We start from the raw sequence: 17,970 nt of genomic DNA on the forward strand, positions 1-17,970 counted from the left end.
TTGGACTCTCGTAAAATTTCGAGATTTTCCGACATTGATATTAGACTTCAACATCAGGGAATGGAGTTTCTTAGACATTCGAATTTTATCCGCCAAACAAAAAAATGAAACAATAAAGTTTTTAACAAAATCGCTCCAAGGCATCTTTGAAGGTAGGTCAAATTTATTTCTAAACTTTTTGCCGAATAATCAAATCATTAATTATCGAATGAGATGTTGTACATTTCCTGTCAGCATCGGAAGATAATAACCATTAATTGATAAGCGATAATAGTGTTAGAAATATTTTGTAGTTATAAAAAAACCATGGACTCTCGTAAAATTTTGAGATTTTCCGACTTGATATTGTCATCGAATATTCTTATTTTTGCGCACAGCTGTTTAGTTTTATTTCCTCACCAGCATAAAACACTAGGTTGCAATTTTAGAAAAACGGCTATTGGTTTACAAGTAAATTGAGGAAATAAATACATAAAATTAACCAAATCAACTTAAAAGAATTTATATGCAATATATTCGCAGTTTCTTTTAATTTTCTAAACATCATGATATATTAGAAATGAAGTTGGTGCACGAGGGTTTCCTGCCTAATGGTGCCTTAAAACGTGGCATTATTAGCAAAGATATTCTGCTTTTTTTAACGCTCGAAAAAGTCATTTTGCACGTACAGCCCGTGCCTCAAATGGAGTTCATCGAATTTGACAAATCCTTACACCAGGTTAATTATTATGTTCCTACAATGCCACAAGGTATGTGTTACATTAAGCTACCTTTCTCTTACCGATTCCTTTTTCTAAAATATTATCTGTGGCATTGTAGCAACATAATAATTAACCTTCATTTATCCAGACAATGGTTATAGAGTACAATGTAAGAATGAGTACGACAATATTTATACACACATTTTTCATTTTCTGATATTCTACAGAATTGCAGATATATAGAGGATATTTGTTTGTTTTTCGTGAATATGGAATATATCTCACTGAGAAGTGAGAAAATTTCAAATAATTTCACGAGCGCGTAGCGCGAGTGAAAATGTGAAATTTTTCTCACTTCGAGGTGAGATATATTCAATATTCACGAAAAACAAACAAATTTTCTTTTTATTTTATGCTCAATTACGTTGAGATGTGCATTTTGCAACCGCGGGAAACAGACGCGCGTAAACAGACATGACGTCAGACGTGCTGTGACGTTATAAAGACGCATGCCTTATGTTTTATTTTTTGCTGCATAACGGTATGAAATTCTCTTTAAGTAAAATAATTTGAATCGAGAAATATACTATAAAGAACAAAGTGCGACTACAATTTTCATCCTGTTTAAGCAAATAATTTAAAATTCATACACAATGTAATGAGGGGGCGGAGCTATATCTCTCACAGTGTGAAAATATAGATTTCATAGTTTCACACTGTGAGTGATGAGATATGAAAATATTTAACTAATAGAATACAGTATTTCATTAGTTAGCATAAAATAAGTTATTATTATTATTATTATTATTATTGTTGTTGTTGTTGTTTAAATAAAATATTGAAATACTGATATTTTCTTTTAGATTTTACGCAACAAGAAGTAGGTGCAATAACCAACAAAAAGCAGATATAATTGTATAAACAATAACAAGTAAATGTACTTATTTAACAGCGCAACTGCTTAAAGGTAATTATCTCTTGATCGTAAACAATTATCTACTTACCACTGTAAGATCAGATAAGGCACTTCAACAAGTTGGTCGATGACACATTAAGTGTTTAAATGTGGCTATACCGTCTGCAAGAGGCTCTAATTTAAATTGTAACAGATTGTAGGTCACTTATTTTGTAACTTCCATGGAATTGTTTTCTTGTTGTTTGTTACTGGTGTCGTTTGCATATCATATAAAACCATTTATCACACTGTGTAAAAAGCTTTTGCTTTGATTTAAAAAAACCGCAAACTTACACTTGTATAACAAATCCATCTAAAAAGCACAAACTAGTTTTATTTTAGTATGTTAACCCTTACCCTGCTAAATTTCTAAAATGGACTGGTCTATCATTCAATCTGGGCAAAACCACCTTTTATTCGAAGGGTTGTTCACTGAAAATTTTCTGACTGAATAACGAACAGTGAAGACCATGAATAGCCTGCGCGGATATGCAGGCTGATCTTGGTCTGCACTGCCCGCAAAGGCTGAATCTCTGGCCGCCAGCAGGCTAAAGGTATATAAGGACAGCTAATTGCCTCTTATTGAAATATATTTCTTTTTCGTGACTAATGTCAAGATAACTTTTTTACATAGTTTGCACACAACACGAGTGTTTTTTAAGTGAATTCATGTACTGCATTTCATTTACCGAATCATATTGTTCTGACATTTTTACAATTACTAAATAAAAGAAATGAAATCACTTAGATAATATTGGGAAATACAGAGGATCCCCTTAAAGCCTTTACAAAGTAGTAAAAACACTTACTAAATATAAAACATTATCAAGAGAAAAGCACATAATATAAGATTCCACATTTAACTAAAAAATCATCGGATATGTTAAACATATCTTTTCAAAACAAATGGTGTTAATTAATTCGCGAAATCTTTTCAAATTTTTTAACTTACCGTGTTTGCTTTTCGGCATGAATTGAATAATGGAGGCACGTGCTTTCTTTGTAAAAATACGGAATTTTACAATCAAAATTTTATTCTACATATTCATGTTTAAATCATTTCAATTGATTTTACAGTTATTTTTATTCAGTTCAGTTCAACACAAACTTGAAAATATCTTGACAAACACTTATCAAGGAAGAAGTTTTAATGTTATAGATGCATTTTAGATGCAAAAAACGTTCTCATTATTTCGTTAGGAAGGAGTTCAAAGACTATGTGGATAATTTTGCAAAGATATACGAAAGGATTTCGTGAGAATTAGCGGCATACTTTTATCTGATATTTACTGCATATTTACACGTAAGATATCATTAGAACTCTAAAATTCATCATCAAACGCTGATTTGCTGGTATATTTACCTGCAGATGGAAGAGATATATTAATAAATTATTCGAATTATTTCGTTCGGTTCAATGTAAGTTATAGACATTTCAAATTTGATTTTAATTTCCATTTGAAAAAATGAAAACGCAATCCGAATGATTTCATTGTTTCAATCATTATTATTCCTTAACATCACGCGATTAATATTGCGATAAAAAGAAGACCTCAATGACAAAATTCTGTTAGATTCTACGGAAAATACACAAAAAAATACGGGATGGTTTCATAAAAATCTGCGGCATACTTCTGTTTCTGATATTTTTTGTTTTAAACGTTTTCCTTGAATACGTAAAGATAGGATAAGATAAGAAATTTGTTTATTACAGTTACCTGTGTGAGCATATAAACATAATGGCATACAATATTTAATAATTAAACACACCCGGTCCAATGGGCCTATAACCATTGAAATACAAAGAACATGCATAATGTCACATGGAATAAGCATGTTTCTGAAAGTTTTAAGAGAATGTAGGATGTAAATAAATATCTAAACACTTTAATATCAAACACTAATTTGCTAGTATATTTTACCACAAAAGGAAAACATAGCGAATTACGAACGACGTACATTTTAAAATTTTTAAATTATATTTCAATTTCCATTGAAAATATTGAAAAATAAACGAAATTGACATAATCATTTCAATTATGTACTATTTATTAAGATAACACGATAAATATTTCGATGAAAACAAGACTATTCTATTAGATGTAACTGAAATCCGCAAAAAAGACGTGATAATTTTGTAAAAAAAAATCAGCGGCAAACTTCTGTTTTTGGTATTTCTCTTTTAAAACCCTTTTCTAAATTCATATGTAAGATATCATCAAAATATCTGTGAATCATCTTTAACAAACACGAGTTTGATAGCATCTTTAACCGCAAAGAGGAAAGAGACATGATAAATTACATGCGACTTTAACGTCAATTGAAGAATTTCAAATTTAATTTATAATTCAAATATTCGCAGAATCACACCCAAACGATCACATATCGTCAATCATTAATCATTAGTTAAGATATCACGACACAAAATTCGATATAAAGAAGTTAAAGACTTTTAAGACAAAAATGTAGGATTTTACGTGAAATTTCTGCGAAATCAAAAATGTTATAAGAACAATAGCTTACCCTGAGCTCAGGTGAGCTAACATTCTCATTCCTTTTACTATATAAACAAGGCAATTTGACCAACGTCTCCTATACTATAAACGACGTTAACGTCAAAAGCTTTATTACAATAGTCTATTGTCATTTTTATATAATGGCTTTACTAAACCCCAAGTATGTTAAATATGTGATAAAAAAATGTAAAATTCTCTAAATATTGTACAGCAGCATATAAACAATTTCATAAATAACACGTTCAGATAATTCTAGTCCCAACATTTATTTATTTACTTTTTTATTTCTATTTCGTGACTGTCTTGACAAACCAATTAAAAGGAGATACAGTATGTATCAGAACAAGCTCTTGCACAATATAGTTAGCAAAAAGTTCTGCCTGGCAATATCGGAACCATTATTATCATAAGTAAAATGTCCAGCGTTAAATCCTTCGTAAGTCACATCTCATAACCATGACTCTTCCTTGTATATTAGCCCGACAAACAGCACATGTTTTAAGCATACGAGCACAATGTTGACAAGAAACAAGATGACCACATGGTAGAAACACAATACTAGCTTCGAGGTCAAGGCAAATCTTGCAGGTAATAAGCTCCCTTAGTCTTCGGTTTTCTTTCAGTATTTGTTTTTCTGAATAAAATAAAACTCATGATTAAAACACATCATTTAATTAAAGCACACTGTTTAACTTTAAACTATTATAAAAGAAAAATACAAATGCAACTAAAATGAAAATAAGCTCAAGTAATTAGCAGAAGGAGTATATTTATTTATTCAAGATTTAGAATACCTTCCACTTTTTGGGCTTCTAAACTGGTAATGGCGAACTGAATTGTTTCTTCTGGCAATACGTAGTTAGAATTCCGGTAAATAAGATTAGGTCCCGGAATGTCCGGTTGAGTAACAGGATCATATCTTTCATCTTGGTCTGGGAATAATTGAAAGTAAAAAATTATAGCCTTTATCGTATTTATGGATCGGTGATTCAACCGCGTATACTGTTCACTGTCTTGTCTTTAATATGCTCCGTTTCTGTTATTGAGATTAGGATATTAATATATTAGCGGACAACCAGAGGTAAGAAATTAGAAGGTATACTTTTACTTTGTATTTTAACTATCTGAGGCTATGTCAACCACGTTTTTCTATAACTGACAAAAAAGTTTGTATAGTGAAAACTTTATGCTCTGTCCCAGTCGGCAGGTAATAAAGTGAGCCACTGCCTTAAAGAAGGTCAATGGTTCAATCGAGTCGCCACCAAGGTCTTAATTTACTCCCGGATAAGGCACCAATGACTTTCTTTCGTCATTAAAACTTTAAAGTCGGAATATAGTAACAAACATTGTCTTGTCTTTACATAAAAAAAAAAAAATAAAACAAAAAGGAAACCTTGCCAGTTTGAACCGACAAAATAAATGAAATGCTTCATTTTGCTTCATTCTTAAGAATGAGATAAAATATTAAAATGCTAACTCGAAATTTGATATACTAACTAGGAGATTAATAGTATAAACACTGTCAGCGAAGTTAGTAATTAACCCTTAAGGTTACAGATTTGATTTATTATATACACACTCCCACTAGCTGATCCCTCACTTCTTTCGTCATTGTCTGTTTGCCCATTGCTGCGGACGGTGACGTTCATTTGCCCGTTCTGTTCCCTTAGGAACATGCACTTCGGAAACCATCTAGCATGTTCTTCCCATGGCTCATCACCATATTGCCAACTGCGTAACCCACCTCCACAGGAAAAACACGTGACACAGTCGCTGAACCCTATAAATAGGTACTTTTGTTTCTGTTTTGTGTCTTACTTTTATACAGCATTTTATCAGCTATTATTCACTTTTTACACAGTCATTTGAACTTATTAAAATCAATAACAAACCGTTATTACTTTGCCTTTGTAGATCTGCTAGGTATAGAAACCTATTGTGCAGTTCTGAAAGAATCCTGTTTTATAAGACCGTGCAATTAAGTACTTATAAATAATAAATAACATTTGATGACTAAATATAGTTTACCTGCATAGACATATCCTGCCTCAGCCAGAACCGAAGGCTCTATTACTTCACAACAGGGCCATCCAGTAAATGTATCCATTCTGCACTGATAACTTTCTAAGTCAGGAAACTTATGTCGGTCTGTCCTGACAGAAGTTGCCGTCGTTTGGACGTCTTCGGTATGAAGCCAAACATATGGCTTATTAGCTTCTGCAAATAAAGGACATATTGGCTATTAAGTATGCATATTGACATTAATCTTAAAGAGGAATTAGCATGCTCTATTTTGTGTACATCATCAGCTTGGAAAATCGGTACTTGTTTCTCAAGACGATTCATTCACTTTTAATTTTACACCAAAGTAAAAGGTACTTTCAAGAGATTGCATTGAAATCGCTACCGCTATTTTGTAAATCATTCTTCAAGATATAATTGTTGCTCAGTTTGATTTCAACAATATATTAGACATAAACAGGAAGTAATTAAAGTATCTTTTAAAGTAGTAAAAACAACACTTCGAACTTAATTAACAAATGTTTCATAAACCATATTTTGTACAAAACAAAAACGAAACATAGCATTTTCATTTGTCAAAAGGTGGTCATATGATATCCCTTATATTACGGTGGAGGTCCAGTAGATTTTCATGTGAAGTAAAGGACCGACAATTTGAACGTCGGTTTGGGGGAGAGGCTGGGATTTTACTTGGAGCTTGTAATTTTTTCAGAACTTAAAAGCAAAAATATTTTTTCAGAGTAAACCAAAGATAATTTCTTCTTTTTCCCTCAAAATACTTTATTCAAAACTAACAAGTGCGATAAGGACATACATCCTGTATTGAATAGTTTGCTCATCATAATGAGTACACTACTTAAATGCAAGACGCTTTGATTCTGAGGACGGTAATAACTTCTCTTAGCTAAAATGGCTTTTAATCTGCATATGCATTAATAATTTTATTGATACCTTAAAAATAAATAAGCCCTTAGGGGAAAAGCCAGGTAAACCTTGATGTTGATGGACCATATAGGGGGTGGGGCTAGAAATGCTCCAGGGGATGGGCCTCAAGGAGCATGCTTCTACGGAAGAAAAATGAAATTGTAGAACAATATAAGTGTATTTGTAGATATGCACTCCCCACTTTTGGACTTTATATATCATAATTACACCTGTCCATATCATGAGCATAATATGGCCTTTGGACATCTGTATCTCATCTGATTCAAATTCAGGCAAAATGTCTGATAAAGTTCACCAATATATTTGAATAACACATGTCTACACATAATACAAGATACAAGAAGTCTGATGGGAAGAGAATGGGTGAGTAAGCAGCAAAGTTTTTTGTATAACAATGGGTAAGTTTCCGTCTCTCTCCTGTATTTCAGCTTAACATAATAGTATTGATACGCGAGCAGAATACTTTAAATGCTTTAGAAAATGTATGCTTTCAGTTTCATGAATAAGGATGCGTTGGGTGCATCCCTGAATCAGTATACACAGTATATACATGTATGTGTTTGTATGCATACTATAAGGTGTAGGAGGATGGACTCGGAAGACTATTTAAGGCGTAACCACATTTTGTAAAAATTTTATATTTGAACACTAAATCCTGCCTCTTGAATCATTTCTGTCATCGAAAGATTAGTGTTTCGCTGAAAAATAGTTTGTATATTAAATGAAATTTTTATTATATAGAGTTGAATTTATGAATATTGTTATTCACGTTTTAGACTTATTTAAATAAAATATTATTTTGAGAAAGTGTTGTTTTTTCTGTAAGACTGGGTAATACTGATAACAAAACAGGAAAAAAGAATTTTGTTATGGAGAAATCTTTATAAGAGCGCAAGATCCTTGTTAGAAGTTTTACTGCAGATGGTTAAGAATATTGCAGCCACAAATGCTGAATTCTAGTGAGTTTTAATGATATATTTATCAGTGTGGTCTTCTATACAAGTACTTCACCGGAAATATAGATAGAACACAAAGAATGGTACTCTTCTGCCCTTACTCTTATGTATGCAGAATATACTGTAATTAATACTGAAATTAAAAAAAAACCATATTGGTGTCAAATACGCTAAGCAAAATCAATCTGGCACACTTTCTCAGCAATGTCCAATTTCCAATTTTCAAACGTCGATAAAAATGCTTCTCAGACCATATGTTATTTTTTTTTATATATTTATAATAAAAGCAGTTTCGAAACAAAGAATATGGCTTTCAGGGTACTTAATTTTTTTTTCAATTCTGACATGGAGCACGAAATATTTTTCAGGGAATTTTGAGTCATTTTTTTTCAATATGATGAAGCAATTACACACACGCGCACGCACGCACGCACGCACGCACAGTATATTTTGAAGACAATGGTTAGTGGAGAAGGGAGATGAAAGTAATGGTAAAAGTAACAGGTATAATATAGGTCAATTATAGTGTTAAAAAGATAAGGCCAGTTTTGCACATCACAAAGGTAACATTTAAATTTAGTTTGCCACCCATGTATTCTGTAAAGCTAATTTTGAAATATATATGAAATGATGAGGAACAATATTTTACTGTGACAAATTTTTCACATGATTTCGTCAAGACACACAATTTGTTTAATGGAATAAAATGGTAAAAGGTGGCATTGTATCACTTAAAAATTATGTCTGCATAATTGCCTAACATTAAAGTCAAATTGTGAACAAGGAAATCCTAAATTTTGAGAATCTTTTGTTGTTTCTCTTCATTTAGCTTAGTTAGACCAGACGATGATTTAAAATGTTACGTTTTTGATTAGAATTTGCTGGTTTCCATTCTAAGCCTTATGTTTTTTTAAAAACTGAAATAAATCTAAATGTATATTTTATACACTATCTTACCGCTACCTGTAGCTACATTTATCATATTTCTATCAACTCTTATACTTATCATCTTTAAATTATCCGAGACTTTAGATTAAACTATATTCAACTAGATTCAACGATTCTAACTACCAGAACACAAAGGCGGTAAGTCAATAGAGGAAGTTCTACATTCTGTATGTAAGAACATGTAGTACGTTAATATTCAACATTCAATCAAAATTGTCTATATCAATTGTTAACATTAAAATAACTGTTTATGAAAAGACACAGAACGATCGAATAACAAACCAGACACATGATACATAATAAAGCACAAAACAGTATCTGGTTGTATCAGTTTTATGTTTAAACCACTTTTTATTGCCTACAGCAACTGTTGAACTTCGATATTAAGTAATATGGTATGTTTTAGTTCCTTCTTCATGTTTTAGCCCACCCGCTTAGCTCAGTAGGGAGAGCGTTGGTCTACGGATCGCGGGGTCGCGAGTTCCATCCTCGGTCGGGGCGTATGTTCTCCGTGACGAATTGATAAAAGGCATTGTGTCTGAAATCATTCTTCCTCCACCTCTGATAACTCATGTAAGGGAGTTGGCAGTTACCTACGGAGAACAGGTTTGTACTGGTAGAGAATCCAGGAACACTGGTTAGGTTAATTGCCCGCCGTTACATGACTGAAATACTGTTGAAAAACGGCGTTAAACCCAAAACAAACAAACAAATTCTTGATGTTTTAACTAAATATTTTCATAAGGCATTCACAAATCTGTGCTTAATAGACAACTTATTTTTGCTTTAGTTCTACTCGTTCCAAAGACAGAATTAACAGGCAAAACATATTAGTGGTTCCTATAGAAACATTCGGATTAAGGAAATCATGCAAACAAAAACAAAAAACAACAAAAAACAGACAACTGGGATTATCTCCCAATCAGGTAATACAATGTACTTCAGTTGTTGTGTTCCGACATTTGAAATGTGTATTATTATATACGAGTATACATTGTATACATTATCATAATTTAAACTCTAGTACTATTTGCTATTTTATCATGATGAGTTTCAAAAAAAAAAACTGGTAAAAATGACGTTCCCAGAGTAGGATATGAACATATGACCCTCGCTGAGAGTGAAGGCAAATATGTGTTAAAATTAAGACGAAAACAATAGAAGTATGTAGGTAATTAATCTGAATAAGATAGAACTGAGACAAACACATAACCCTAAATCAGGAAGAATGACAGTGACAAAGCATTTATTTGTATTTGCGTTTTTCTCTCCGAAAATAGGCTAATGAAAACTTGATTTTCTTAGAAAAAAAACTTTCGCGCTTATTTGCAAAGTAAAATTTCAGGTTCAATATGTGGAAACAGGAGATAAAAAAAGGGGAATCGTTCATTCAAACTCCGCAATGATACGGAGTCTCTGCATTTTGCATAAAAAAAATTGTTATTTCTTGCGAAGCGACGAAAATCGGGATCGATTCCTCTACGACAACATGCGATATACCAAATGAGATACGTGTATATACTATCGAATTAAAAAGATGTACTTCCAGCACGTGCACTGAGCGTCTGACTTCGGATTTTTTGGAAGAATACGCTTTTTCCTTGTGCCTTATAAGCGTCCACATAACTTGTCCGAACCGCAACGTCTTGCGCATCAGTACAAATATGGTCAGTGTTGTTTTTATTCCAAAATCTACCTTTAAATTGATAGGGAATCGATCCTGCGGTTACGTGCGATAATGTGTCCTTCGGTCCGTGCCGTCATTAGACAGTTCCTTTCAAATGTCTAGCTTAATCAGATTTTTATATATTATTGTATACATATACATATTCTATTCACATACATACAACAAGCATACATAAATACATCAATGTAAATATACAAAAGGGTTAGGCCGGAAGTTATAACAACATTATCGGGGACCCTCAAATGTTTTTAAATGTTTTTGGATGAGTTGAAGTAGGATCGATTTTCGATTGAGGCAGTGCTTTATTAGTCCCCTACTAGTTGAAAACCAGTTTCGGGGACTATAGGAATGCGCTTTTCCGTCATTCCGTCATTCTGTCATTCCGTCATTCTGTCATTCCGTCCGTCCGCAATTTCGTGTCCGGTCCATAACTATTTTATCCATGAAGGGATTTTAATATAACTTGGCACAAATGTTCCCCATGATGAGACGACGTGTCAGGACCCCTAGCTTAAAGGTCAAGGTCACAATTGGAGGTCAAAGGTCAACAGGGCTTTTTTCCTGTCCGGTCCATAACTCTCCCATCCATAAAGGGATTTTAATATCACTTGGCACAATTGTACCTCGTAATAAGATGATGTGTCATGCAAAACTTTGAGACCCCTAGCTCAAAGGTCAAGGTCACACTTAGCAGTCAAATGTTAACATGGCATGAACAGGGTCTGTTTCGTGTCCGGTCTATAACTCTTTCATCCATGATGTGATTTTAATATTACTTGACATAAATGTTCCCCATGATGAGACGACGTGTCATGCGCAAAACCCGCACCCCTAGCTCAAAGATCAAGGTCACAATTTAAGGTCAAAGGTCAACAGGGCTTTTTTCCTGTCCGGTCCATAACTCACCCATCTATGAAGGGATTTTAATATCAATTGGCACAATTGTACCTCATAATAAGACGATGTGTCATGCACAACTTTCAGACCTCTAGCTCAAAGGTCAAGGTCACACTTAGCAGTCATATGTTAACATGTCATGAACAGGGTCTGTTTCCTGTCCGGTCCATAACTGTGTCATTCATTAAGGGATTTCAATATTACTTAGCACAGGTATTCCCCATGATGAGACAACATGTCATGTGCAAATCCCAGAGCCCTTGCTCAAAGGTCAAGGTCACCATTGGGAGTCAAATGTCAATAGGGCTTTTTTCCTGTCTGGTCCATAACTCTGCCATCCATGAAGGGATTTTGATATTACTTGGCACAAATGTTCCCCATGATGAGGCAACATGTCATGCGCAAAACCTGGACCCCTAGCTGAAAGGTCAAGGTCACAATTGGAGGCCAAAGGTCAATAGGTTTTTTTTTCCTGTCCGGTCCAGAACTTTGTCATCCATCAAGGGATTACAATATTACTTGGCATAAATGTTCCCCATGATAAGACGACGTGTCATGCACAACACCCAGAACCCTAGCTTTAAGGTCAAGGTCACACTTTGAGATCAAAGGTCAATAGGATTTTTTTTCTGTCCGGTCTATAACTTTGTCATGCAAAACAGGATTTAAATATCATTTGGCACAAACATTTCCCTGGATGAGACAACATGTTGTGCGCAAAGCCCCGGCTCTAGGTCTAAGGTCAAGGTCATACTTAGAGGTCAAATTCAAGAATGACTTTGTCTGGAGCATTTCTTCTTTATGCATTGAGGGGATTTTAATGTAACTTGGCACAAATGTTCACCACTATGAGACGAATTGTCGCGCGCCAGAACCAGGTCCCTAGGTCTAAGGTCAAGGTCATACTCAGAGGTTAAAGGTCAAATTCAAGAATGACTATGTCCGGAGCATTTCTTCTTCATGCATGGAGGGATTTTGATGTAACTTGGCAGAAATGTTCACCACTATGAGGCACACTTTTTTTTAGAATTATGTCCCTTTGTTATTACTATAAATAGATTATATTGTAACTTTTTTACTACTGGCCGTAGGGAAAAATTGAGACCACTATTCTGTGGTACAACATGCACGGTACATCCAAATTTTAGGTGTATTTTGATCTATCTCTACCTGGTAAAGAGTTTCTTGTGGACTTATATTTTATAGATTTTTTTTTAGGGTTAATTTCACTTTGTTGTTACTATAAATAACTTTTATGATAACATTTGTATGATCAGCTAAAAAAATTCCAAATGAAAAAAACTGTACGTTTTTATATATGCAAATTTTAATCCAAGTGCTTTGTTATATTATATTGTATATATAGTACGATATTGTTTATACATCATTGACAGATATCAGTTCATTATGTTATACTGCAGTAGAGAAAATTAGGTGCCTTCCAGTAGGGGACTTTGTATTGCATGGCAATACTTCATTCACTTGTTTCATTTTATTCTATACCTATTTTATCTATCCAATCGCGAACGTTCATTTGCAACACGTGACCGTACAATATATTACAGTATTTGGATGCACGCGCGTACAAAAAATCCTGTATTTTCTGTATTTGGACGGTTCAACAGTCCCATGTTAAACATACGAAAAAGCCCGAAACGCATGAAAATGTTCCAAATGTAAATCGGATGAAGTAGGCGCTCTATGTATAGAGTTTGATTATGCGTCTTGAAATCTGGATTTAATTTGAGTTGTTTTTTTTTTTTTTTTCGTTTGTTTACAACACACAAAAACGATTCAAGGGATAACAATGCTATCTGGTTAAGATATTAAAACGTTCGTTAATTATCAAAAACTTTAAAATACAGTAAAAAGGATCATCAGATGTTGGAATATTTTGAAAAGTCCCTAAAAGAAGCCGTTTCGGACGAAACCTAGAAATTGGTATCAGCCCTAACTGTCTGAATAGCTACCTCAGCAGTTTATATTTAAGGGTTAAGAAACAAAATGGAGAAGATTATGAATGGCAACGGACGGGCGGTCAGCATCCAAAACATGTCTGCTCTATAATTCAGTTTTCGTCGGATCTTCACCAGACTTGCTGACAATGTTTGTGGGCATTACATCTCGGCCAGTTTCGATAACTAGCCAAATTGTACCAGGCACTCTTTGATTATAGTCCTTGAATTACTCGAAAAACGGGGAATTTAGCCTTGTCCACTTTTTTTAAGTCGAACAGTTTTCATCCGATCTTCACCAAACTTGCTGACAATGTCGGTGGGCATAACATCTCAGCCAAGTATCATTACCACCCAAATCGCCAAATGGCTGTTGTAGGGAGGTTGCACCATATACTTTTTTTAATGACGATACGCAGAAAAAACAACATTCAATGAATTACGTATATTACGTATGAAGTGAAATAAATATAGAATAAAAAGGTTATTTAAGGTCTAACATTGTTCTGTATAATATATATTTGCACTCATACCAAGCTGAGAAAATCTAGAAAAGGCAGGAATACAATATTCAGTGAAACATTTTTAATTTAAACTATTAATATAGTAAGATAAAATAGATATAGAATAAAAAGGTTATTTAACATTGTACTGTACAATACGAGATAAATTTGGACTCGTACCCAGCTGAGAAAACCATATTGAACTCGCCTAGCGGCTCGTCCAATATGGTTTTCTCAGCTGGGTACTCGTCCAAATATATCTCCGTATTGTACAGAACAATGTTAAATAACCTAATATTATAAACAAACATTTCAAAGATAGGAGATTGAAAACTGAAGCAACAGCTGAATTCACCGCAATATAAAGTATATTAGTACTCTTTCAAAACAAATGTAGAAACGGAATGTTCGTGTAAAAATCATCCTGATCAAGGAAGAGTAATTTTAAAAAAGAAATCAGCCATAGGTATTTTAAATTCATGTGATATTGTTGTTTTAATCAAAACTTTTATAGCGTAAGAATTTTTATGATTATGATATATTTGTGTTTTTCTCAATGCCATTAATACCAGAAAAGCATATGTATGCCCCTGTCAAAACTAAAGATAATTGTACTTGCACACATAATAAATACTGCGTTAGTGTGTCATCGAATAGGAAAATGTCTTATTTTGTGTTGGTCAGTTAAACAAAGAATAATGTCGTTATGTTTTTGAAAGCTTTATATTCAATAAAATCATTCACAAGAACGGCAATAAAATTTCTCTGTTTTCAAGTTTCAATTAACAATTAGTATATGTTTGATAAGTTATGAAGATATCGGAATTCATAAAATGCATTACATATTGTATTTTCTGACACCTTGGGAACTAATCTGTAAATTACTGTTATTATTTCTATAAGTTTTAAAATAGTGTGCTTCAGGTTGCAAATTCAGGGAACAATTTTTCTACACGATATATCTGCCCGTTATGTAAACATCTAATGTTATTAGGTTCATTGTTTTGCTATGATTCCCATGTGTTTAGTTGATGTCTCGAGTTTTTAATATTTTGACAAATGTTATTAAACCTGTGCAGCCGCAGCATTATCATTTTATCAGAACCATCGTATACTACAATTATTTCGGACATGTACAACACACTCTATAGCCTATGCTTTGTTGAAACATTTTTGTATCATGAATTTCTTTACCTGAACAAAACACCACGTATAAAGAGCATGAACATCCCGTGTTAAGATAAGTGCACGAGTTAGCTATAATCTAGGGTTTAGTTTTCCACTACCGTCCATGAACAGGCTCAATCAAACCGAGCCTGCAACATTTTCGTTTCTGTCGTGTTGAGCTACATGTGAACTTTCCGCTTTTTCTATTTTAGAATTTCCACGTATTTAAACAGTTTTAACAACGTACTGGAGTCAGATCCTTGTGACATTTTCTTTGATGTGTAGTAGATAATATCAATCAGATGTACTAATGTCATGATTAATGTGGTCTAGAAATTTGACAAATACTTACAGTAATAAATAAAACTGTTTTAAAATATCTCGGCTTTGTAGTATTTACTACTCTTCACCATACGTAGATAATTGCATTACAAGTAGACAACTGATTTTCTCTGTTTTCAAGTTTCAGTTAATGATTAGTTACTGTACATGTATGATAAGTTATGGAGATATCGGAATTCATACAATGCATTGCATATTGTATTTTCTGACGAAAATAATAATTCTGGCGAAACTAAACACATGGAAATCACAGCATTTTTATCGAAGACCGAAATTCAAATTATCAAACAGTTGAATTTCGAGCTGGGGTTGAATTTCGAGCCAGCTCGAAGATCGAAATTCAGATTTTGAAAAAGCTGAAGGTCGAGCTTGGGATGAATTTCGAGCCAGCTCGAAGATCGAAATTCAGATTTAGAAACAGTTGAATTTCGAGCTGGGGTTGAATTTCGAGGCAGCTCGAAGATCGAAATTCAGATTTTAAAAAAAGTTGAATTTCGAAATGGGGTTGAATTTCGACCCAGCTCGAAGATCGAAATTCAAATTATCAAAAATTTGAATTTCGAGCTGGGGTTGAATTTCGAGCCAGCTCGAAGACCGAAATTCAAATTATCAAACAGTTGAATTTCGAGCTTGGGTTGAATTTCGAGTCAGCTCGGAGATCGAAATTCAGATTTTGAAAAAGTTGAATTCGAGCTGGGGTTGAATTTCGAGTGAGCTCGAAGATCGAAATTCAAATTATCAAAAAGTTGAATTTCGAGCTGGAATTGAATTTCGAGCCAGCTCGGAGATCGAAATTCAACTTTTTGATAATTTGAATTTCGATTTTCGAGCTGGCTCGAAATTCAACCTCAGCTCCAAATTAACTTTTTCAAAATCTAAATATTGATCTTCGAGCTGGCTCGAAATTCAAACCAGCCCAAAATTCAACTTTTTCAAAATCTAAATATCGATCTTCGAGCTGGCACGAAATTCAGCCCCAGCCCGCAATTCAACTTTTTCAAAATGTAAATTTCGATCTTCGAGCTGGCTCGAAATTCAACCCCAGCTCGAAATTCAACTTTTTGATAATCTGAATTTCGATCTTCGAGCTGGCTCGAAATTAAACCCCAGCTCGAAATTATACTTTTTGATAATTTGAATATCGATCTACGAGCTGGCTCGAAATTCAACCCCAGCTTGTAATTCAATTTTTTCTTAATCTGAATTTCGATCTTCGAGCTGGCTCGAAATTCAACCCCAGCTCGAAATTCAACGTTTTCAAAATCTTTAAAAAAAAAATGAATTTCGAGCTGGGGTTGAATTTCGAGCCAGCTCGAAGATCGAAATTCAGATTATGAAAAAGTTGAATTTCGAGCTGGGGTTGAATTTCAAGCCAGCTCGAAGATCGAAATTCAAATTATGAAAAAGTTGAATTTTGAGCTGGGGTTGAATTTCGAGCCAGCTCGAAGACCGGAATTCAAATTATGAAAAAGTTGTATTTCGAGCTGGGGTTGAATTCCGAGCCAGCTCGAAGATCGATATTCAGATTTTGACAAAGCTGAATTTCGAGCTTGGGTTGAATTTCGAGCCAGCTCGAAGATCGAAATTCAGATTCAGAAAAAATTGAATTTCGAGCTTGGGTTGAATTTCGAGCCAGCTCGGAGATTGAAATTCAGATTTTGAAAAAGTTGAATTTCGAGCTAGAGTTGAATTTCGACCCAGCTCGAAGATCGAAATTCAAATTATCAAAAAGTTGAATTTCGAGCTAGGGTTGAATTTCGAGCCAGCTCGAAGATCGAAATTCAGATTATCAAAAAGTTGAATTTCGAGCTGTGATTAAATTTCAAGTCAGCTCGGAGATCGGAATTCAGATTTTGAAAATCTTTTTGATAATTCGAATTTTGATCTTCGAGCTGGCTCAAAATTCAATCTCAGCTCGAAATTCAACTTTTTGATAATTTGAATTTCGATCTTCGAGCTGGCTCGAAATTCAACCTCAGCTCGAAATTCCACTTTTTGAAAACCTGAATATCGATCTTTGAGCTGGCTCGAAATTCAACCCAGTTCGAAATTCAACTTCTTCAAAATCTGAATATCGATCTTCCAACCGGCTCGAAATTAAACACCAGCCCGAAATTCAACTTTTTCAAAATCTGAATTTCGATCTTCGAGCTGCCTCGAAATTCAACGCCAGCTCGAAATTCAACTGTATGATAATTTGAATTTCGATCTTCGAGCTGGCTCGAAATTCAACCCCAGGTCTAAATTCAACTTTTTGATAATTTGAATTTCGATCATCGAGCTGGCTCGAAATTCAACCCCAGCTCGAAATTCAACTTTTTGATAATTTGAATTTCGATCTTCGAGATGGCTCGAAATTCAACCTCAGCTCGAAAT

The 17,970-nt window shown here is 33.9% G+C and overlaps 1 protein-coding gene across 1 annotated transcript; it reads right to left on the reverse strand.

The window, feature by feature from the left end:
- Positions 1–3,503: 3,503 nt before the first annotated feature.
- LOC128553955 (baculoviral IAP repeat-containing protein 3-like) lies at positions 3,504–6,320 on the reverse strand. The gene is made up of 4 exons (XM_053535155.1): positions 6,201–6,320; positions 5,752–5,952; positions 4,967–5,104; positions 3,504–4,806 (listed from the first exon to the last, which is right to left on the reverse strand). The coding sequence occupies exons 1-4, from the start codon at positions 6,277–6,279 to the stop codon at positions 4,598–4,600; spliced, it is 627 nt and encodes a 208-aa protein (XP_053391130.1). The 5' UTR covers positions 6,280–6,320; the 3' UTR covers positions 3,504–4,597.
- Between the last annotated feature and the right edge of the window lie 11,650 nt (positions 6,321–17,970).

Source organism: Mercenaria mercenaria, unplaced genomic scaffold (genome assembly GCF_021730395.1).
Source record: "Mercenaria mercenaria strain notata unplaced genomic scaffold, MADL_Memer_1 contig_4539, whole genome shotgun sequence".
NCBI classification, from domain to species: domain Eukaryota; kingdom Metazoa; phylum Mollusca; class Bivalvia; order Venerida; family Veneridae; genus Mercenaria; species Mercenaria mercenaria.